Genomic DNA, 24,300 nt, shown 5'->3' with positions numbered 1-24,300 from the left:
GAACAGGTAGAAGGACATTTGCTACAAAGTTGGTTTTAAGAATACATTATGCTTTTAATTCATCTGAATTATTATTTAACAATGACGATCGAAAAATTGTGGTCTGCGAGAGGAAATGTATATCCATCAGAAATAAATGAGCATAGCAGAGCGTGTACTTTTATCGTTTCAGACGCTATTTAAGTGTGGCAGTTCTGCGAGGTTCAGTGTACGCTGTGGGCGGTTGTGATGGTGGTCGGGATCACAGCACGGCTGAAAGATACGACTGCGAGACGGACCATTGGTCGTGGATCGCTTATTTGAAAAGAGAGCGATCCAGTGCAAGTGCGGCTGTGCTGAATGGTACGTAAATGCTGTGAAACAGAAATGTATGAATTAGTGCAAGAGGCGAGGCGTCTGTCTGTCTGTCCGCGTGTAACAACGTAAGAACTGTTGAAGTAATTGCAGGATTTGAGGTTCTCATGGTGGCATGTTCGAGGATGGCAGTCGTTTAGCTTCTGCCGACGTTTCAGACGAACTTTTTGCCTTCGTCATCAAGGCATTCCTCTTCGCTCTTTAACTTAGTTTCCCTCACTCCATTGTTCCATATTGTTTTATTATCACTTACTTTTATCAGTGCTACGTACTACGTTATTTCACAGACTGCAACGATTTGAAGTTCTGAGTGTGTGATGGTTTCCTCTGCTCTTTTAAGCTGTCCCTGTGCATCGTCTTCTGCCTTTATATTGTATAAAATACACTAGGAGTGAATGCAAACAACAATCAAACTATCAAACTGGCTCTCATATAATACAGATGTAATATGTTTTTGAGACAGTTAATAATCTCGTGCAAACAGCACTTTACATTATAATTGTAGAGCACCGCTTGGCAGCTCGTACCGCTCATCTCTGGTACCAAATTTAATAAAATTCGTTTCACAGAAGATGTAGCTTACCATCGTTTCCACCTTGCACTAATTTAAGCACTTTATGCTGTTTATACTAAATTTTATCAGTTAAACTCGTTTCTTTTGGCTCGCTGATGGTCTGCAATCGAAATAACGAAACAGATGAACAGAGACAGCCGTGTCTGTGCAGTTTCTGTCATATGAAGGGGGACATTAAATACAATATCATTAATAGATTTACAAATTTAAGTTTGATTGCCCCATGTTTGTGCTCTGCATGACCCGATATAAAGCCTCTGCCTACACCAAATATGTGTACAGTTCGTGTCATAGAGCTAATTTGTTTTTCAGACAAAATATACATCGCTGGTGGAGATAATTATCTCGGTTATCTAAGCTCGGTGGAAGTTTATGACCCGGACACCGACCAGTGGACGTTCGTTGCGCCAATGCTTTGTCGACGTACGTTTTTTTCTTGCGTTGCGTTTCACGGCTGTCTGTACGCCATAGGTGAGAACTCTGATGCTCCTCTATCCTTACAGAACTTGCTATTGTGTTTTTTTAGAGTGACTGAGATTTTATGAATAGCATTTTCTCCTGTCACTACAGAGTTAATTTGTCAATATTTTTAACCCCGATTCGTGGTTTCGATTACGTTCTCCATAAAGACCACTAACTAACAACGCATAATCTCTTGTGGCATCTGAACTAACGTATGCCCCATTTGTCAGACAGTCCCAGTTTTAAAGGTAAATATTTTGTTCTTGTAGCAAGGAAATTTCACTTTGTCGTGCCGTTATCCCCGAAAAGCCGGTGGTTTAAAGCAGTCTCTTCGCATTCAATTGTTTGAGCAATGCCGTTTTGAACAGTGCATCTTGTGTTGTTGTTGTTGTTGTTGTTCAACAATATTTTCGCACGCAGTTGTATGAAGCAGTAAACAGATGTCAGGCGCAATTTCCTGATGCCACAAGTACGAAAGGAATATTGCAGCTATTCGATCCTCAATTTCGTTCCTGGTACTAATATTAACACTGCAAAAGGGAATCAGTTTTCTTCGTTGTATTTCATTCATTCTTTCCGTTTACGGAATTACAAATTTTAAGAGCATAAAGTCCTTTGGGTAAGACGGACGGAGTGTGAAGCATTGAAGATACGAGAAATACATAGACCATATCTAGAAAGTTATAATTGGTAATCTTGAAGGTAACATAACACATGTGATACATAGGCGTAGAAGGAAGGATAATATTAAAATGTTTTATAGAACTAGAGTATGTGGGAAGGGTTCAACTACCGACATTTGTGAATAAGGTAATGACTCTTACGGTTCCATAAAGGCTAAATATTTCGTGGCCAGGTGACAGAGTAATAAATGTCAAGTTGGTTCTAACTGAATGGGGTTAGAATAAGTTTCGTTTGGCAGCTTTTTTTTTATATACTGTGACCTATTACGGAATGTGTGTGTGTGGGCAGGAGGACGCAACAGGATATCATCCAAGCTCAGTACCGAAAAGTACGACCCTGCAGAAGACATGTGGACAGAGATCCCTGACATGAACTTCCATTCATATAAACTCAACGCAGAAGTGATGGACGACACAATCTTTGTCATCGGTACACATTATAAGAAGAACTTCTTCCACGTCGCATATTTTAATGACAAGGAAAATCAATGGTTTGTTTCTTTGTTTGATTGGTCAGGGCTGTATAATCACAGACTGTTACTTTCGAAAAGCGCTAGGAAGTGAATCATTTCCGGTCAAAATAACCGCGATATTCCTGATGCTGCGCCGTGTAGTGTCGTAGAAACTGACCGACGTTTCGGAGGTTCTTACAGCTTACTTAGGGCCTTGAATACAACGCGAGAAATGGGTGAGAGGAAGGGGGTAGAATGAAAGCAGACAGGGCGATGTTGCGGTCAAGCTGAATCGTTAAAGCAGAGGGCGAATGACTAGGTAATGCTAATCAGACGTAAGCTGTAACTGCGTTAATAAGAAGCTCTTTGACTAAGTTTCTTTGATCGGGGTACTCTCTTGGGCAGGAAGTTTCTGGCGTTCAGCTCATCAGCATCTCCATAATCTTCGGCTTTCATCAAAGTGTTAACGACACCTATCAGTCTCATGTTCAGGTTTTTGATGGATGGTTATTTGGAAAAGGCTGGCTCTTGGCGTGTTTGACCACGCAGTCTCCTGCCATCTGTTGACTGTGTGAGTAAGCAGCTCTAAAACATCCCAGAACAAAGTTTTCTTCATACTCGAATGTGCAAGAGCCAGAAATCGAACTGAAATTAATTTGGTTTAGGTTATTGTCTGTTTTATATCCAGCAGAACTTCCCCAGAACTACTTTTGGTGGGACAAAAAGATTTTTGAAAATATATTGCTAAAAGAGGGATATACTGTCATGGGCGCATGTCTCAAACAAAACACGCTTTTCTCTTCAAAGAAAGTGTGTGATTAAATTTATTATTCTGACCGAAGGTAATGGCTTGATGAAGTACACCAAACATATGTACCGCTGAACGTCATTTGACAGCGTTTTAAAATATTCATAACCTCTCCCTCCATTTTGATGTAATAAAATGTATTGTGTTATAATAGCACGTAGGCCGGTGTTCTATGCGTATATGAGTAAAACAGATCACGGGGAACTGTTCTGAAATATGGTGTGAGAATCGTGATCTGAAGTCCCATTGGAGGAATTTTTGTTAAAGTTGTCTGGAAACAAAATACAAGCAACGACATTTCGGTTTAAGCTTGTGCCCTTAGCTTCAAGCAGTTTTCCTTTCTAACCAAAGACAGAGCCAGCCCATCAGACATGGATAATTCTTCTATACCTATTCTACACAGAAATATCTGATACTTTAGAACCCTAAAGGAAAAAAGTATATATATTAAGAAAATGGATAATTTCTTGACATAAGTGCACTGACATTGAAATTACATTTCTATTAAATTTATATTAAATGAATAATTTGTGGTAGAAGACACATTCCTTCGTGAGTTACATCATCTCATTTTGAGCTACACATTTTCTGCAACTGTGTTTGCGAAATGTGAAAAAAATTCTCTTGAGTGTAGATAATACTTATGGATGACACAAGAGGGTTTGTTTTTACTTTTAATATTTCAAATTGCAGGTACCTGGCGGCAGACATGAATGTTTATAGATCCCAGATGTCGACTTGTGTAATCGAGAACCTACCGAACGCAAGCGATTACTCCTACAAACACACGTGGTAACGGGCAGGCGTGTTTACTATAAGCCGGCTGCGGGGACTGCAGCCCCGATACGTACTGTAACAGTGAGCTGCCCCTCACTCCACCTCAAGCCTCGCTCGGTACTTTTGAACGGCTAGCGGCGCTGAAATCTTTGCAGCCGGATGATAGCTCCGTTCTGCTTCGCACTCCTCGCCCGTGGACTTACTGTCAGTTCAGCCGATTAGTGGATAATGACAACGTAAGGGGTAATATTGAAATAATGATATGTAAGAAATAAAGTGTTACAAATTATATAAACAAAAAAAAATATTTTTTTTTATTTTTGAAAAATTATAGGGGCTGCCACTGCAAGTGACCCTATCATAAATACTTATTGTTAAGTTAGGTTAGATTAGGTTGTTCTTTGCCTGTTTAAAATAACTTTGTCGACGATTGCCGACGTGTCACATTACCGGGATGTTTTCTTAAGGCAACCGTCATTTCACATCCGGAAAGAATTAAGTTTTCGCCTCGTAAACAGCTTTTACGAATGCGAAAGCTTTGTGAATGTCATGTCGTCGCTAGACGGAAAGTCTGGAAGAAAGATGTATAAAGTGAAGTTTTCGCGGCGACCTTAATTGATAAAAGACTCTCGGGCAACAAGCCACGTCTGGTGGATGAATGAACCATTTCTTCCTCCAACGTTACGAGAGCCATCTCTGCTCTCATCCTCAGGGTAGCTGCGAAACGATAGTGATCCTATGTAGCGCGCTCGCCGATGGGAACTGGCAGAAAGATGTTCAAGCGACTGAGTGTCGCCACTCCATATCAATTCAATAAATTAATAAAGCCAAAATTAATAAAATCAATAAATTTGGATTAAATAAGGCATATCAAATATTATGCATCGTGTCCCATAATTATCTTTACAATTTTAACACTTAATAAAAATAATATGAGATATCACAACGTGTTTTTTTGCATATGAAAGAGTAAGTCAGGAATAATGCGATGGGCAGGGCATGTAGCGCGCATGGATGGGGCAAGAGGTATTGGTTGGGAAGCCTGAGGGGAAGAGACTGCTGGGGAGACCTAGACGTAGATGGGATGATAATCTCGGGCGGGATCTATGGGAGATAGGAGTTGAAAGAATCTGGATTTTGTTGGCCCAGGTCAGGGTCCGATGGAGGGCTTTGGTTAATTCGGTGATGAACCTTCGGATTTCCTAAGCTATCTAGTTCGTCTGTTTTTTCGTTAGCAATATTATAGTAGAGACTAAAGTAATAGTTACAAATATAGTGACGTAACTAGAAATTTCAACACCGCTTATATTAAGAGTCCGCCATTAAACACGATTCTATAACAGTTGCTGTCGTCTCATCATCTCAATCCATCGTAAAGTTATTCTGCGTCTTGAAAGAAATATCACAATGCAATGTTTCCCATTAAATTACCCGGTCATTAACGCAACCTTTATGTAATCGACAGAAATATGAAGGAGGTACGAGTTTCAGATTTAAGCTGTTACCCCCCCCCCCCCCCCGGCAACTAATAACACTGTCGCAGTAATAGGAAGTGTTAGTGTTACTTGCATCTGTCTTCACCTAAGTGAATAAGAATACACTGAAGCAGCCATTTTTGGGTTTTCAGAGAACCAATCTTTTGTAACTCGAAAAGTAAGCCACGTGGATGACGCGTGAAGGCTTTGTCTGTCCACCGAAGAAAGTGAATGACGATTTCACTGCCTCAAATTCTCACGGTCTTTAAACAAACTAGACGTAAGTGATAATGAAACAGGGAAATGTCAAGGTCAGGCGAGGATAGAGTCGATTGTCTTCTGGGATTTTGCGCTGTGGTAGACCAGTGGTATTCAACCTTTTTTGTTCGCGTACTCTCAGACATAAATTCTCTTCAACTTTGTACCCACAAAATCGCTGGTGTATAATTCAAGTTATACATAGTATATAATCTACATCTAAAATAAAGTAAATAAATTACATTACTGATTTTTCAGTATATAGAGTGAACAAACCAACATCTATTAACACTATAATGGACAATATTGCCATACGCGTTTCGACCTCAAGAGGTCATCATCAGTGGCATCAGGGAAATTAATGCATATAGTCAAATGGTTCGAACAAATGAAAGGAAGCGACATTTGCATGGAGGGGCTGAAGAAAACCACGAAATTCATCATTCACAACAGCCAGTCTCCGCAATGAAATTTTAACCCGGGATCTTCCACCACGAAGCAGGGCAGCTAACTATTCAACTGCGTTCAATTTCAGTGTTCAAGGGTGCGGGGAGATCATTCTTGTTACGGATGTGAAATTTCAGACAAATAACTTGTCCGACTTCGATGTGCGTGAATCACTAGAATTCTGATGTTATTCGCACATCAAAGCAATCATTTCCCATTATCAGTGCAGTTTATTTATAACCCATTCACTACGGCTAGCACTTAGGCATTACAGCTGCACAAAGTAAACCTCTGGCCTTTCGGGAGAATTATCCACCGATTGTCCTGCTTGACGTGGGGATCTTCCAGCCCCAAGGCACCCACGCAGACCTGCACATATAGAAGATGACACACGCACTCACCTTCGGTGGGATTCAAACCCAACATCGCAGTGTTCAACGGAGAAGACCCACGCCTCGGGCAACGTGATCTGTATAATTAATTAATCCTTCAAAGCCCAGAGCCAGCTACACGTGCTAGCTACTTAAACAACGTAACATTAATTTTGTCCATGGTTAGAGTTCATACGACTCTCAGAATAAACAGCAATTATGTCCTCAAATACCGTTAGCCAATTTACCTCTGTGGTCATAAAGCTTTATTTAATTATATTCATCACTATCACACGATCATATTCATTGGTTTCTCTTTGTAAATTTGCACAACTCTCATTTCCATCCACATCACTAATTGTACCATCTGACAGAATGCACTGGCGTTTGGCAACACCTGGAAATTATTCATGATTACAGATACAAAAGAGTTTCCAATAACCGTGGGTCTATAAGCTCTGAAACAAAATTTTAAATCGGAGTTCTATAAGTGGCTACAGATTTATGCAAGACGGATTTTACAATCTCTCTCAACGGAACGCCATTAAAAACAAACCAGGACAATCGTCACCCCAACATTCGACCCACGACATAGAGCACGACCATCCTTGATAAAACTGCACATTTTCATTTTGTGTGTAACTACACTAATACAACGATTTATTAATGGATTAATCTGAATACTCACCAGCCGGTCAAAATTACCAAAATTTAAAATTAGTTTTCGGTAAAGTCTGCTTGGTTATATTACTACCGTGTTTAAATCGTTTACTACTGGTTAAGCACACGGAAACGCGAAAAATTAGCGTTTATGAGATAATAAAAAGCAAATTCCACGATTGAACTGGTTCCCTAAAACATGTTAAGCGCATCTAACATGGTATTGGCTGCGATCTAAAACACGCTCGTTTAACAAATAAGCAAATCTGGTTTCGAGCATAAAGACACGATTACAAAAAAGCATGCTTAAAATCCAGAAATCACATTTATAAACAGTTTAGCCTTTCATTTGCATTTCCTAGACAACTGATTTTTCACTTCTCCTCGCAGTTTGTGTTCCAAACATTTTTTCCTTATCTTATTAAGTTTTGGCAATGCACTTTCTTACTTTATAGCTGCATTAATAACGTTCTGTGTCTCAGTTACTTCCCGAATTCATTTGTTAAATCGTACCTTTGAAATATACTCGGCATCTTCTCCGGTCTGACCACTTTGTCGTCTCCACCTGCCCGATCTGTCCTCCACCTATCACTTGTTTTTGGCCTCTTTGATGCACGAAATCAAGGAGTCAACTAACCCTCCTGCAACTACGTCATGTTGGTACTCCCCAACATCACTCTCCTCCTCGCCCTTTACTCGAGTGTTACCAATATCCCCCTACCACCGCCACCACGCACAGTTTACCCTAACCTAGACATTTGTCAATTACACTGTTTTCCTAACAAGAAATGCGAATGGTTTTGATGTCATATACAATAAGAAATTTTCAAATCCTGATATCATTAAGTACTTTGTGTCCCGGAGTAACTTGACCTAACTTTAGAGTAAAAGTGAGTATGCATTTTGTTGTATTATGTCAGTGGTCAATTGGAGACATCATTTCAGCAATCTCTGTATGACAGTGTGATGCTTCACATATAAACATATGCACTTTTCAGTGTCAGCTTAATGCCCATAAAATCATAAACCGTTTAATGAAAACTGAAAGATATTGATATAATGAGCTTTTATATGTGAATCCTTTGTAGATTCAGCTTCAGCTGTTGAATTATCTGGGACATGACAGCACAAAGAGTGTGGACTGGGGAAAATGGCAATTTACACTTCCTCCCAAAGCTGTAATGATGGCCCATCATATAAAAGAGGGTTTCTCTGGAAGCAAGATATTGTATCCTAAAACATTCCTTGGAAAATCAGATTTGATCATTTTATGTGATGCTGCTTTCACAATTTTGTATTTTTAAATGAGGAAAATATTCCAAGGTTCACTTTGCAAACTTCTGGAAGAATGTTATCAGAGAAAGCTAACAAATATACTGATTTGCAGTTACCTGGGATATACCATAAATTACAATTTTTGCCTGTTAAATAAAGATATTTACTTCATATGAAATTATTTTATTTAAAAACTGAATATTACTCACCACTGGGATATATCTGCCAATGTCAAAGTATCTCCGACGTCCTGTGTTTTGAACCTGGTAAGTCTAGTCTAGTCACTGCAGAAAATCATTTGTTGTCCTTGAGGGTGAAAAACTTGGTACTTATTTCCATCAGTGTCAAAAAACAGTGACCTAAATAAATGTTTAGCATCAAGAGAAATTTTACTTTTGAGCTCTGAAAACCACTCAAATGTTTCAGTGGTGAGCGAAAAGTCATAAACATGTACTGTTCTGCAATATTTTTGCACGAATAATTGGAAATTTCATTTTAGGACTTTGCTTCAACTCTTGGGAGACTCATATTTACATTTCTTAATGGAAGAATTACCTCAGCTACTGGAGGATGTACCACCGGCAATGCAACATATATGAGGTTTACAAATAATACATTTCTGTTGACTATCAAAGGCTTTCTTGAAATCTATAGAGGTGACATATTTTCAAATTGAATTCTACCTATTTTTCAATAAATGATTGAAGTGGAAATACATATCCAACACCACAAGAGAATCCTTTGCAAAAGCCATTTAATATTTTCTCTGTTATTCTGTCAGACTTTATACAATTTTTATTTACAAATAAGAATTCTACCTATTTTTCAATAAATGATTGAAGTGGAAATACATATCCAACACCACAAGAGAATCCTTTGCAAAAGCCATTTAATATTTTCTCTGTTATTCTGTCAGACTTTATACAATTTTTATTTACAAATAAGAATTCTACCTATTTTTCAATAAATGATTGAAGTGGAAATACATATCCAACACCACAAGAGAATCCTTTGCAAAAGCCATTTAATATTTTCTCTGTTATTCTGTCAGACTTTATACAATTTTTATTTACAAATAATTTCATACGGTATATTTACTCATACAATTGATTACGTAATTTCACAACAAAACATGAATACCATACAACAAAACAGTAACAAGTCTCAAGACTAATCGCAAACTCTCTCCCTTGAGTTACTAACATAAATATAAGTTGAATATGGAGAACAGGGCATGTGTTCAGTTAATAATGTCAGCACAAAGATCCCCTGTAAGCTTGCAAAGAATCTTAAATTTCTGAAGTGTGACTGCAGTCGTACCCTTAGTAAGATTATGACTTTGGTCAAATGGATCCTGAACACACATACAGCATTTTGTGAAGAATCTTTCAGCATGCTTGTTGTTTACGACTCGACACACATACGCATCCATTGCGTCTGGAAGATCTTTCGGATTGAAGGCAAAAAGCTTTCTGCGTACAGGAAGTCCTATTAAGGGACATACTACATTTTTTGAAAAGTCAAATTTGTAATAGTACATGAAAAAACCATGAAGTAACTGCAATATACGTTGTGAATTATTAATTCTTGGTATTTTTAATTTATTTACATTAAAGCTGCATTCCCATCCTGTAAAAAAAAAAAATACCAATTAACAGGTCTACAAAGTGCATAAAAGGGAGAGGTTACTATAGTTTGCAGATCACAGAACCTGCTAGATGATAAGACGGTCTCTGATTTTATACAGTAGAAATAAGAAGTTTACTGAAGCAGTTAACTCTCTACACATTAGTATCTGGGAGGCATCTGGCTTGAATTTCAGCCGAGTTATCAGTTATTCTGAGATTTTTCAAGGTTTCCCTTCTAGAGGAAAATGCCAAAACAGTTCCTTGAAGTAGGCCATGACCAGTTCCTTCAAAATCCTAACCCACCATTCATGGTCACCTTCCAGTCTCATTCAACACCATTAAGTAACCTAAGAATCGAACAGACTACTCAGAGGATGGATTTCATGAAAATTTATTTTCATGCACGCAGTGCAGCACAAGAAAATAACTTTTTTTGTCACTGTTATTCACAGTTTCACCATTACTCATGTTCTGGCACGGACAGACAGTCAGGCTTGTCTTAAATAATGGCAACAAACTGCTGTTGGAACCACTGGCCCTTCACTTACCTGCTATGAGTTTCTCTGGTCCCTTATGAAGTTTATGCAAAACTTGAACTGTAGGGAGACCAAAACCTGAAACTTTTTGGAGGTAGAATATCACAAGCCAAGCAAGAGCATAGTTGGTGATCTTGGACTGCCCAATCAATTGATGAATGTGAGCCCAATGTTTGAGGAATATAATCACAGGCCTCACACGTGGGTCCAATGATAAATAGAACCTGCAAATATGAAAAATATCAAACCAGAGTTAATCCCTCAGCCACTGTTAAACTTATCAAGTTTAGGCAGTATGCACAGTAAAACAAAGAATCAGTTTAAAAATGTTGACTATTATTGGCATACAACTAGACTCTTGGAAATATACCCTGGCTGAGACAATATGATAATTATAAGCAATCAACTACAGTAAGGATGGCCAAATATTCACTCTTGTTCACATATATGGCTGATAGGCAGATTCACACTGAGGTCTGCAGGAGGTAGAACAGAAAGACATAAGGAATTTTACAAATTTGTGAAGCAAAATCCATGTTCCTGTGTTAAAATTGAGTGTTACACACTCAATCTGAGCCTCTTGTGGCAGGGATATGCCAACTGTGGTCATCTGGGCTGTAATGCTGTGTGCTCTTGTAGGTGGTTACAGACATTTCAGAGGAAAATAGTGTCAGGGTGACAACCATTTACAAGACCATACGGCATCACATCCCACAAGACAACTGGCAATTCAGACACTCTCTACCACGTGCGTGAGGCGGAAAAAGGGATAACATTACACACTTGAATGCTGCCACGTAGGTAGCGTATTCATGCTCTGAAACATAAACACAGCTGTATAAGCCCAAACCGAAAAAGACAGCCGCATGAACAAGCACTACTCATCTCCTCGTCCACAAAATTTCACTCACGTCGCTGCAAGCAACAAAAACCTAGCAGATGACGGTGGAATACTTCTGAACATGTTGAGAATACGTTGATTCTCTGGCCTTGAATTTCTGTGACTTGTGACCAAAAATAAAGGAACCTTTCTGAGGAGAGCAGTTTGCCAGAGAAAATATATGGCAAGCAGAAGAGACAAGATAAATATCCTGACAAAATCTGTCGCCTTCCATGAGTATGGGATCAATGTTAAACACATGGGCAAGGACTACATTAAATAGTTCTTAATCTGCTTTGATACCAATAAAAAATTACTAACAAACTGCCAATTTTGCCACTATTTTCTAAAAACAGTACTTTCTACACTTAGGGGGTCATTAATATTTCATGGCAGCATTTTTACATATTTTAACCCTATCCAAAACACATAAAATTACAAGATTTATAAAGATGTATAAACTAAACTCCCTCTCCCTCAGCTGCATAAGAATTCTTCCAAGCACTTAAAAACACTCCCACTAAATTGTACAGAATCACTTAAAAATTATTTACATACCTCCTCAGTTCAGAAATGAACAATTTAAATGTAATCTAACTAAATATTTACAGTCTATATATAACCATTAATCCAATTAATTTCATTACATATTTAGAAAATTTGGGAAAAACATCATACTTAATAAGCATGGTATTTTCACATCCAAGTCCATGAGAAAAAGCCACATCACACTGCATTTCAATCGGCTTGTAAAAAAACTTTACGATAGGTGTGCGAGCATTGCGAATTTCTTGCACATTGCAACACTCTGGACGATTTATCAATCTGTTTCCTGTAGATGATACTATCAGCTCTTGAATAGCTGATTCTTGGTTCTGTTTTCCACCATACATATCACCTGCAATAATAAATGACTGTTCAATGTAATTTACATAAAAATGAGATAAGAATGAATAGGATAAGTATTTCCTAAGAGAAGTCTTCAAAATGAAAGAAATAAACCCACACTGCCGGATGGTTTGATGCTCTCTGTTTATGTGTTATGTTCTACTAAACGATGACAGGAATGTTAATCTAACGCATAACTTGCTGTAATTATTCTTTATTTCTCACACATAATCGTCCTTGTATACACAAGCTTGTGAAATGTGCATCTTTAAAAAATTACCCAAGTTATGAAATTATTTTCTGCTTCCTTGAAAACTGTAGTGGTAAAATCTACACACGATCCATCTTCTATATATGAAACAAGTTAAGAAAAGTATACAAAGAGTAACAATTCTGGCATGTTTGCTCAGTTATAAACTGAAGATTTTCAATTTGTGAATGCTAACTTACGATGCACTGTTATAAAGAGCATAAAACAAGAAAATTGGTACTGCCAATATAAAATCTTATAAAATCAGTTCAATAATTCTCAAGTTATGAGATGACACAACATAAAAATCCACTTTGTTCAATTACTTTCGAAACAATCAGACATGAAAAAAATGTACTCACGTGTCTCATTTTTGTATACTTCTGTTCAAAACATTTTGCGCTCCAGCAATTTCTTATTAAGTTAAGCTTGAGATACATGTAGGAAGATTTGGATTTTCATATAAAGAGTCTGTTATTGTCATCCAATTTTAATCAGAATTAGAATGTGTTAACAAACTAGTTAAACTCCCCAATATCAAATTTCATGAATATCAATTCAAGAGTTCTCACAGTTTCTCTGCAGACAGACAAATATAGAAAATTTAACAGGAGCATGTTTCCAACTTGACATAAAAGAATTATTTATTACCTGTATCAAGAAATACATCCAGATCACTATCATGGAGAGCAAGGCCTGACACGCGTGAGCCAAAGGGAATGGCTTTGCACCCTGGGAAGATTTCAGTACATGATTCTTCCAGAAACAAGCACACCTGCTCATGTTTCTCTGGATCTGACAGGGAACTAGATGCTGTGCACAAAGCATTCAGCTTCTCCTCAACTCTCTGTGGGGAGGTAAATGTTGACACCAAACTTTCATGTACTGAGACAGTTGGCTCAGGAACTGTTAAAAATATAACAAATATGATATTCCATTTATACCATGGAAGTTCAATATGATCATTTATATTAAACATTCTGGTCCACTATTAATAAGACATTAGTAAAGGTGAAAAATCAAATAAATTTTCTCAGGCCATTCATACTTCCAAGGTCCTTTCTGATCACCAATATGAACAGAGGACAGTCACTGAAAATTTATTTCTTTGTGAAGATTTCTGTCTTCTGGGTTGTTGCACCATGTAGTATGGTAGATCTACCATACTACACAGCGCAACCCAGAAGACAGAAATCTTCATACTCACCAATGTGAAAACCTCAAATCATACTTATCTCTTTGTGTTTACCACAGTATCACACACGTCAGAAACTTGAATTCCATACCTAAGTTTAGTCAAAAATTATAACGAGAGATGTTTTGTTGTGTGGGAAGATGATAATATAATAGATCAAGAAATCTAACTCATGATAGGGTCCAGTGACAGAATCTTGTGAATATGGTAATAGACCGTAAGTACAGGAAATTTGGTTTGCTGAATGTTCATTAACTTCAAAAGAAAGAATCTGATCCAAGAACTTAGTTTAGTTATTTAAGTACAAGATTATACTTCCAATGCGCATTCTTCAGCTATCTTCTTGGTACTACATCCTGATTTTAGTCTTGGTCTCTGGAATTGCAGAAGTTTTCTAGATCCTCATTCAGAGCAGCAGGATAGCTCCCTGGATGGGTTAACTGACCATTGCAATGCTTCTACAATCACAGAATATAAAAATGTGCAGACATACATCCATGACCCCAGTGACTCAACAACCCAAGATCTTGTGCATCTTAAACTGTATTGGCAACAAGTATCAGGAATGCAGCATTTTAACTAATTGTCTTAAAATTATTTTTGATGAATAATTTCACAGACACATGGAAAGTTTCAGTCATACAAAATAATTGAGACAATATTTAATTTTTTACGTTTATAGAATACAGATAGGATTGTGTAATAGACTTTTACATAATTACTGGCATTTATGTACTGCTTTAAGTTAAAATAATGCAAGAAACATGGCTACATTAGTTTACACGTTCTAGTTTTGTAAGGTGGACATTGGAGGATTACTATGATAAAAAAATTCCTGCATTTATCAAAAGACATGTTTGTCTATTTCTTTAAATTCCATTACTCATAACATTGGAGTTCAGTGACACGGGTGCCCATCATATTCACACTGGTGGACTCTTTTTGAAAAATTAAAATAAAGATGTTATTGTCTCAAGAAAACAGCAGCCAACACCATATTTTGGATCCGGTCCTTGTTCAACAGATAAACGCCTTATACATTTGAGAATTAAACAAGATTCAGCACTTCCACAGCAACTGAATGCAATGAAGTCTTCATGGGTGGTCAGGCATATACAGTAGGGCCCCGCTTTTCGGCGCTCCGCTTTACGGCGATTCGCTAATACGGCGCTCAACAGCTGAGTCAGAGAAGTGCGTCCGGCGCCATTTTTTCGTCGCTGATTCAATCTGTTTACAGCTTTTGTGTGCTCCGCGTCTATCTGTATTTCTAGCAATTCTTCAAAGTTATTACAAACTGTATATTTATATAATATTTTGTGTTACTTTAGTGTAATTACAATGGCGTCAAAGGGTAGTAGCGATAAAAAGAGGAGTTGTAAGCCTCTTACTTTAAATACCAACTTAGAGATGATTAAACTTCGTGAACAAGGCATGTCTGGCCGAGATAGGACGTAAGCTAGGCCTAGCTCGCCAAACTGTTATTGCCATCGTGAACGCTAAGGAGAAAGTGTTAAATGAAATTAAAAGTGCCACACGAATGAACTCTAAAGTCATAAGAAAAAGAGATAGCCTTATTGCCGACATGGAAAAACTTTTAGTTGTGTGGATTGAAGATCAAACCAGCCACAATGTGTGTACTACTGATAGTCATTTTACTTTCATATCGTTTTCTTAGGCCTAGCGCTATTGTGCAATTACTATATGATAGTGTAAACATCTTATTAGGCTTTGATTTGCATTTGCAAGTGAAAAAAGGCAAAGATCCGCTTTACGGCGATTTTCGCTTTATGGCGGGGGTCTGGTCCCTAACCCGCCGTATAAGCGGTGCCCTACTGTAAGTATGGAGTCACAAACCAGTATTTCAGACATTGTATCTTCCTGCAACATCACAGTTAATGACAACCCTAATGATGAAAGTACAATCTCCAATACATTGGAATGTAATTCCATACTTACATGGCTTATCACTAAAGAAGACTTCATTATATTCTAAATTAATTATAAATGCTTCGGATGTGGAGCTATGGTATATTGCATTCAGTCTGACTTTGCAAAACACAACTGTTTGAAGGTGGAAAATGGTGTACCATCAAACAACATACTCGGTGAAATTGCTGGGAATGATCAGCAGATAAATGGAAGCAATGCAACAGAATCATTTCATAGAGAAAACGTGAAATGGAAAGAGCAAGATGAAATAACTGATAATGTTCCAAGGATAATAGTACATGGCAAGAACTATGATTTACGTCTTTTTTTTACCACTAGGAACATTTGCAGTATCTTGTGTAATGTAGGTAAATAAACTTCACTCAATGATATTGCTGGGATCTCACTATGGCCAAGGCCAATTGTCTGGGAAGCTGACAACCAACACATTGTTTATGTGTGGCAGAAGAGGCTCAGCACATTCTCCCGTGGCATCAGAGAACATATCAATGAACAGTAGTACATGGTGGCCCAGTAGCATTGCCACCGAGGTCACCGGACCTGACTCCATTGGACTTTTATCTGTGGGGTCACTTGAAATCCGTCGTTTATGCAACACCCACAAACAATGATGACGACATATGGGAACGTGTGCAGAATGCATGCCAGATAATTCGAGGAAACCCTGGAGTGTGCAAACGAATCTGTCAGTCTTGCGTACGTCGTCCTAGGGCATGTGTGGAGAATGGAGGAACAACCTTTGAGCATCTGTTATAAAGAAACATCCCTGTCCTTATACTTGGCAACAAATGCATACATTGAAACTTATATTTTGCTATTATTTTGAAGAGGCATTAGCGACCACATGTTCATAAGATAATTTGTTCTTATTCTTGGTCCAGGAACACGCACACAGCGTTTGTAAACATACTTTTGACTCACCTGTATAAGTAAAAGTTCTAGCTAAATATATAATACTAACAATAAACCTTAATTATAAAAATAACATTCTGAAATATAGGGCTTTGGAAGTCTAGTCAATGTGTGTTCAAGCTTGTCAATTCCACTAATACTCGTATAATAATAAACTTACCTTGATGAACAAAATTAGTTAAAGATTTCACAGTCAATGCAGCTTCTCCAATAAACAATGGTCTTGCTAAAGCCCTTTCTACAGATGCACTGTAACAATAAAAAGGGATCACATACATACACATGAAAAAGGAACGAAAGAATTCTCACACATGTGCACGTACACAAACATCAATCAGCTGAAGTTTTGTTGTGACTTTCGTCATCTAGTCCACTAATTCAAGAAAGAGGCATCAGTGGCATCTAAGGTCTGCCAATTTAGATAAAATTTCTTTATAAAACTCAGAATGGAACTTAAAATGTCTTTGCCAGTCATGGCTTCCAACATATTTGCACAGGGACAGTCTTCTTCAATAATGAAAACATAGCAATGACTGCAGATAAATGTGTATTTCACATGATTTAATATTATTTTATTATGATTTTCAACAAAACAAATAATGAAAATTCTACAGCGAAAATGTAAAAGTTACTTACTGTTATTCCCTGTTCAAATGTCATACACCTACGATGTTTTATCAATAAAGGTTTGAATTTCAAATGTCAATAGTAATTTGAATGGCATATCCTTCATGAAAATCGGTCATATGGTTTTATAGCTACTGAAGTGAAATGAACACAGACAGATGGGATAAACCTGTAAGCTTTCCACATAATATGAAAAATGAGCTACTAATAAGTCCACTGAAGTGACAGTTGTAAATAAAACCAACATTTTCAAGATTAAGCAGAATGGTTACATACATAATGTGGAGCAATGAATCATCATTAACCATTCAATAATAAAGTAATGGGTCTTAAAGGGGAACTAATAATAATTAATAAAGCTGGCAAAAAATGGAATTAGCAAACATATGCCAACCAAATGGAAAGTAGCTCCTTATGTGGACACAGACAAAGCTGCTGATTTATAAATTGTTAACACAGCAACAAATAAATGCTTTACATTATAATGCCTATTAATTTACTATTTTGGTGGGGAAGATAGGGGTCTTAAAGAGAGCAATATAAAAAGATGATGCTCGACACCCACATCATCCAGAAAAATTGAAATTCCTAAAAGTACATACCAAGACAATGAAGCATAGGGACTGCAAAATTTTACTCTTCAAAATGCATTACTGTTATAATAAGAATTTATTTCAAGATTATGGCAACCAAATTTCATTCTCCTGAATACAATAGCTCATTATTTCCCTGAAATGAAAATTAATATTTAAACATGACACTTCGACAAGAATGTATGGAGGTCTACATAAAAAATTTTATTAACTAGCCATAATAAATTGAATCAATCGTCAAATAACATGATGTACATTTTTGTTCAAATTGCCAACTGCTGTATACCTAGATTTCACTAAGTCTTGTTTGAACTGCCACATTCTTTGATAATAACTTCTTCCTAAAAAAATATTATGGCTTTCTGAATTGATGAAGCAGTGACATACACTTTCAGAACAGTCTTAACTGCTTCAAGGGTTAATAAATTAAAGCAATTTGTAACTGACTGATTGCACTAACAGTGGCAGTATATAAAGGGAGAACACCTGCATGCTATATCAGGGTACAGCCTTTTCTTCCACTCATAAACAATGTGTTGTTTGTCAGCTTCCCAGACAATCGGCCGTGGTGATACTGAGATCCCAGCAATATCACTGAGTGAAGTTCATTTACCTACATTACACAAGATACTGGAAATGTTCCTAGTGGTAAACTTCACTCACTGTAACAGCAGACTAAGAGGAACCAATGTCATGATTGCACACAGTACAAAGGATGTGTGTCCGCATAGCAGGCACGTATTCTCCTCGACAATGTATTTAAATGGTAAAAACTACTTACTTTTCTGTGAATTCAATTATAGCTGATCCATCAGTAACCACAATGAAAGACACTGAGCCAAAATCTTTAAAGAAGTTAAACAGTCGCTCCAGCCCAAAATGCTTGGGATAACCTATGGAAAGTAACAATAATTACTCCCGTACACTGTAAAGTGCATTAATGTAATTTCTGAATACTTGGCACTTATCCAATTAACATTTTTATTATTTTAATCCTGGACAGCAATGAATACTGAATGTTGGAGCAGCAACAGTAAGTTGACTTGTTCCACTACAGAGGAAGACAATATCTATTTTAATTGAATGATACTGGCGACTTACAGAGCCATAAAAATGTTGAATACAGAGATAGGCAAAGACTGCTTTAGAACAGAATCAGATCCATCACTCTGCTGATAGGTAGAGGTAGAATAGAAGCAAAAGTAAGACTGCAGCACACACAAAAATAACCACCATGTCACAGTCGAGGAGATTCAATTATGTGGTGAAAAAATAATCTCTTATTTTCTCCTCAAAAATTGAGAATTGAGGCAGATATATAAATAATTAGTGCTCAGTATCATAAAACAATTGATAAAAATGCCTATATAAAGAGCTTAAAAATATTAACATACTTCACAGATACTAATTCTGTCCATTTACCCTATTTTTTTACCAACTTAAGCACCTAAACTGAAAATTTAAATTGCACAGACCACAACACACGGCTAACACCATCAAGCAGAACAGTTTTTAAGACACTATCACTCAAGCTAGTCAAGAAACTCCTTACCTTTTACGGAATGCACAAAAGCCCATCACTAGTCCTTCACCAGCCCACAGCCTCCAACCATATTTCTTCAAGATCTATTTTAATACTGTCTTGCCATCATCCCTAAATAATTCAGGTGGTCTCTTTCCTTAAGACTCTCCAATAAAATTCTGTTTGCATTTCATAAAAGGTGGACAATTTAATTTATTCATCAGCTAAGCAACTATAAGCTTCTCAAGTAGGACTTGGCTCCAAACAGTCAGTGATACTCATGGTCCACTATCCAGAAGTTTCACAAAATGAATAAAAAAGACGTAAATCATAGTTCTTACCATGTACTATTATCCTTGGAACATTATCAGTTATTTCATCTTGCTCTTTCCATTTCACGTTTCCTTTATGGAATGATTCTGTTGCATTGCTTTCATTTATCTGCTGATCATTCCCAGCAATTTCACCGAGTATGTTGTTTGATGGTACAAAATTTTCCACCTTCAAACAGTTGTGTTTTGCAAAGTCAGACTGAATGCAATATACCATAGCTCCACATCCGAAGCATTTACGAGAGACCAGATTCTTTCCTTCAGTAAGGAGCTTGCCAGCTTGAATCCTGTGTCCTCTGCTGCAAGTGTGTTGACACCATAACTCCTCTGATTCAAATTTACTGTCACATATTACACAGATAAATGAAACAGATTTTTCTTTAAGCATGGAAGTGCTCTGACATGAAATGCCCTTTGGATTTGGCATTAGAGCATTCACAAGTGCCTCTTGTACATCATATGTAGTTTTACATATTTGGGGTTGAGAACTTTTTGAATTTAACAAGTCCTTTGATGGAGCAGACTCACTCAGTCGTCTACCTGTCAAGGTCTGGTTTTTTATAGGTTTGGGACTGGGTGACTTTCCCTTATCCGAACAGTTTCCTTGTTTCATTACACATGAATGCTGTGATGATATCAAGGTTTTGGTAACAGTGGCCATGTGATTTTTTCCACGAATGTGATCAACCACATTGTCAATTGAAGCAGGGACTTTGACACAACAAAAAGTACAGTAAATGACAGTGCAAGTATCAATTTTGAAGCAGACTTCATGTGTACGATCTGCAGCGTGTATTTTTTGCCATATGTCAGCTGCAATTTGCATCAACGTTTCATTCGTACGTACATTTTTTGGTTCTCTGATTGCTTCTTGATGTGATGCATCCATAACATGAGCCAGAACTTTATCAATTGACAATATTATATTACAAGGTTCACAACGATATGTCTGTCCAGAAATATAACAAATGTTGGACCACTTTCCATTTTCAGCTTTGTAAATCTCATTCCAAATATTATGAACATCATATGACATGCATTTCTCTGATACATGTGCATCTTTACCTTTATTTTTTGTCTCTTTTAATTCTTCCAACTTCTGTTGATGAGTACTTCCTCCTACATGAGAAACAACATCACTGACATCTAGATTTTTGCAACACAGTTTGCATCTAAATTTGTTATGTAAGGTCATGTATATATTGTCTGTTTTTCCTCCCTCAAATTTTCTAATCATCTTCCACAAACTTTCAAAATGAAGAGCTCCTGTAGCTAATTTTTTTGCATGCTTCTTCCCTGCGACATGCTGTTCAACGGAGACATGATTCAGTAAAGTTACTTGACAAATTTCACACAGAAATGAATTACCGCCTCGACTCAGAATATTTTGGAATCCAGCTCTTTTATATGCTGGCTTCCATCCTCTTTCATCAGTACTTGATTCCTGCTGCATTTCAAACGATGCACCCCGTAACTCAGGCTGCCCTTGTACGTCTACTCCAGTGATTGTCTTCTCACACATTTGGATACTGGAAGGAACAGATGAATTTACTGTGACAAGCAATTCTTCCTGAACCTTTCCATTTTGAAAGTATCTGAGATCTTAACTAAATAAATGTTTTACATCACATGTACAGAATGAATTCAGATTAGGCCAAAATTTGATGGCATAAGAAACACAACAGATTCAAAAGAATGGGAACCTCATCACCAAGAAAGCCTCTTCTAAAAATCACATCCTAGTTGTCCAGTCCATACTCATTTTTATTTCCTGAATTACCCAATATTCCTTATAAAATGATCTAGCAAGATCACATGATTTGTCCAGATATTTCACAATTCTCACTTTAATGCAACATGGACCAGCAGAAAGAATAACTAGACTTTCATGGACAGGAGCAGTGTTCAAAGAATATCCACTCTAGCAACACACCATGTTGTAGTTTACTCAGCTTATTCATACATTTGGATCAAACATTCAATTGGAAAATAATTATAATTATGATGATTTCATTTAACTGAGATATTCTCATGACTTCAAATAGGATATTAACAATAATTTTCAGCGACATTTCAAAAGTTGTTAAAAGAGCCCTTTAACAAAACATAATAGATTAAGAAAACAACAAAAGCATTTCTCCTGCAAAATGCAGCAGTCAGATGCATAGCTGCCCTGTAAACAATGAATACTTATCAAGAAAGTTTTGTTACACTATGGCCCCTAATTTTATATTTGTCGTACATTTAAAAAGCTAAAGCTAACCCATTAGGTGCTATGTAGGTACTCAGGTTGAGAAGAGCTATAGCTACTACTCTTTCCCAACCTAGGTACTAGAAGGGCATGATCAGTCAGTTTGAGCCGACTACATTCAGCTTTGGTAATTAGATGGAGAAAACTTCGAGGTGGGTGCACATGCGTGTGGGGAGGTTTAGTCGGTTTAGGAGGGGGGGGGCTGATTCGGGGAGACCTCTTCTCACCAGCACATGAACGGGAACTCGGGGCTTTGCTGCAGATCCGCTCGGTAACGTTCTCTCTGGCTGGGCACCCCCCTTCGAGGTGAACTCAGTTTGTATTTGGCTTTTGGTGTTGTTTGACATTGCGGTTGCCCATCCGAATTGGTATTGATTTTGTTGTGTTTGTGGACGGGGCAACTACCATGTTTTGTGTTTTCCCTGGACCCTCAGGGTGGTCATGGCTGGAGAGATGAATAGGAGTTGTTAACGAGAGTTGAGCCAAGTCATGGTTTTTTTCCCTTATATGTTTTGTTCGTTGGTCTCTTTGTTAGAAGTAGCGTAATTAACGACACTGTGTGACACGTATGCGTTGTAATGATGTTTTGAGTTTGTTAACCTGTATTAAGAAAGTAAACGGTTTTTGTTTATAATTTTATGCTGCTGTGTCCTTGAGTTTGTTTTCCTTAAGTGGGTGTTACAACCTTTTTCAGGGGCATTGGCCAAGTGGACCAGTGACACATTGAACTGGAAACCTCCTCCCCCTTTTGACTGTTGTTAAAAAGGGGAGAGTGGATCCAGTGTCATGACCCAGCGGCAATTTTTCTGGGGAAACTCAGCAGACAGCAAAAAATTTTACATTCAAAAGAAAATCATTAGAATAATGGCAGGTATATGGGTAACTTCATTGCTATTAATATGCTGAATCATCAACATGAATTAAGAGTTACAGTTTACTGGCATCTTGTGATCTTGCTAAAGCATTTGATTGTGTAAATCATGAATTATTACCATCAAAACTAATTATTATGGAATTCAAAATATAGCTGGCAACTGGTTTAAATTATACATTCATAACACAAAGCAACAAGTAAAAATAAAATCATCAGATGCAAATGATAACACCTACTCAAATTAGGGAGTTGTAAATAATGGAGTGCATCAAGGTTCAATACTTGGTCCTGTGCATTTTCTCATATATATCAATGATTTGCCCCCAATGATCAATTCTCAGTGAATTCTTGCTCTCACTATTATCATTTGTAGTGGATAACATGGAAAAATTTCAAACAAATTCAGATATCCACAACATAAGAACATGCAGATACAACTTTCATGTGTCAAATTCTAACCTCAGCAAATATCAAAAAGAAGTTTACTATACTGGAATTCAATAATCTTCCACTTACTAATGAAAAGTTTAAATTACGATATAAAAATGTTTAAGCCAGCGATAAAAAAGTATCTCCTATCCCACTCCTACTCAGAAGAATTTACATCACCCATAAAGTCTCAACGGTTTTTTTTACTGGCTAGACTAATTTTATTAACCAATAACAGTTAAATTCTATTCCATTCAATTCATTCTTTAGATCCTTCTTTGAGCTAAAAGTACTTTACATTCATCGTAAAAATTAGAAACTTACCACTATCAAGGAATCACATCCATCTTGTATTGATCAACTGATTTTACCAGTAATACCAACTATGCCGCTGCTTCTTCTTCTACACGTCATGGGATAGTTATGATTGTCTGTTCGGCTTCACAAGTCTTTTGTCTTGTGTAGCTTTAAGAAGAGTTAATTTATATTCCTTAGATCCTTCTTTGGGCTATAGGTGCTTTATATGCAACGTAAAAATCATACTCTTACAAATTTACCATTTTCCAGAAATACCAACGAAACTAATTCAATGTTATGAATTGGTAACACCGACTAGCAAATTGTTCTGCCATCTAAGAGTGATGTAAACTACTATGAGGATCTATTGGTAGCAAGTTGCATTTCACCCTCGCCGACAGCCTATGATCGGTATTGACTACTAAACTTACACGTGACAAATTGTCAATCCCAACCTCAAATCCCACACAGGAATGGATATACATACATATTTTATTACATTCCATGGATCCATAAGATAGTCAGATGACAATAGGATTT

The 24,300-nt window shown here is 37.2% G+C and overlaps 2 protein-coding genes and 1 long non-coding RNA gene across 5 annotated transcripts; 1 reads left to right on the top strand and 2 right to left on the bottom strand.

Annotated features, from left to right (window-relative positions):
* Positions 1–29: 29 nt before the first annotated feature.
* Positions 30–7,954, bottom strand: LOC147874623 (uncharacterized). The gene is made up of 2 exons (XR_015533946.1): positions 7,835–7,954; positions 30–353 (listed from the first exon to the last, which is right to left on the bottom strand). It is a non-coding gene; the product is annotated as an uncharacterized LOC147874623 (long non-coding RNA).
* On the top strand, positions 192–5,131 carry LOC147874624 (kelch-like protein 23). The gene is made up of 4 exons (XM_087344378.1): positions 192–342; positions 1,241–1,399; positions 2,363–2,564; positions 4,027–5,131. The coding sequence occupies exons 2-4, from the start codon at positions 1,339–1,341 to the stop codon at positions 4,127–4,129; spliced, it is 366 nt and encodes a 121-aa protein (XP_087200504.1). The 5' UTR covers positions 192–342; positions 1,241–1,338; the 3' UTR covers positions 4,130–5,131.
* A 1,514-nt stretch (positions 7,955–9,468) lies between the features above and the next one.
* On the bottom strand, positions 9,469–24,016 carry LOC110838598 (uncharacterized). 3 transcript variants are annotated; one of them, XM_087344376.1, is made up of 9 exons: positions 23,788–24,016; positions 23,271–23,391; positions 19,919–21,438; positions 18,837–18,948; positions 16,996–17,084; positions 13,430–13,684; positions 12,319–12,538; positions 10,773–10,984; positions 9,469–10,225 (listed from the first exon to the last, which is right to left on the bottom strand). In XM_087344376.1, the coding sequence occupies exons 3-9, from the start codon at positions 21,429–21,431 to the stop codon at positions 9,837–9,839; spliced, it is 2,790 nt and encodes a 929-aa protein (XP_087200502.1). In that variant the 5' UTR covers positions 21,432–21,438; positions 23,271–23,391; positions 23,788–24,016; the 3' UTR covers positions 9,469–9,836. The 3 variants fall into 3 exon arrangements, with proteins under 3 accessions (XP_087200502.1, XP_087200501.1, XP_021937603.2); XM_087344375.1 differs by lacking the exon at positions 23,271–23,391 and adding an exon at positions 22,388–22,605; XM_022081911.2 differs by lacking the exon at positions 23,271–23,391 and having other exon boundaries at positions 23,788–24,015.
* Between the last annotated feature and the right edge of the window lie 284 nt (positions 24,017–24,300).

This window comes from Zootermopsis nevadensis, unplaced genomic scaffold (genome assembly GCF_977971745.1).
Source record: "Zootermopsis nevadensis isolate Lab colony 2312 unplaced genomic scaffold, Znev_1.0 Znev_ptg000007l, whole genome shotgun sequence".
Lineage (NCBI taxonomy): Eukaryota > Metazoa > Arthropoda > Insecta > Blattodea > Termopsidae > Zootermopsis > Zootermopsis nevadensis.
The sequence above is the reverse complement of the archived record's forward strand: the minus strand, read 5'-3'. Positions and strand labels throughout refer to the sequence as shown.

Coding starts and splice junctions, on each gene's coding strand:
- LOC147874624 (XM_087344378.1), top strand. CDS start 1,339: ATGCTTTGTCGACGTACGTTTTTTTCTTGCGTTGCGTTTCACGGCTGT. Junction 1,400..2,362: donor CGGCTGTCTGTACGCCATAG/GTGAGAACTCTG, acceptor GTGTGTGGGCAG/GAGGACGCAACAGGATATCA. Junction 2,565..4,026: donor AATGACAAGGAAAATCAATG/GTTTGTTTCTTT, acceptor TTCAAATTGCAG/GTACCTGGCGGCAGACATGA.
- LOC110838598 (XM_087344375.1), bottom strand. Junction 18,949..19,918: donor TCCAAGGATAATAGTACATG/GTAAGAACTATG, acceptor TACTTTCCATAG/GTTATCCCAAGCATTTTGGG. Junction 10,226..10,772: donor ACCAGAGAAACTCATAGCAG/GTAAGTGAAGGG, acceptor TTTTTTTTACAG/GATGGGAATGCAGCTTTAAT.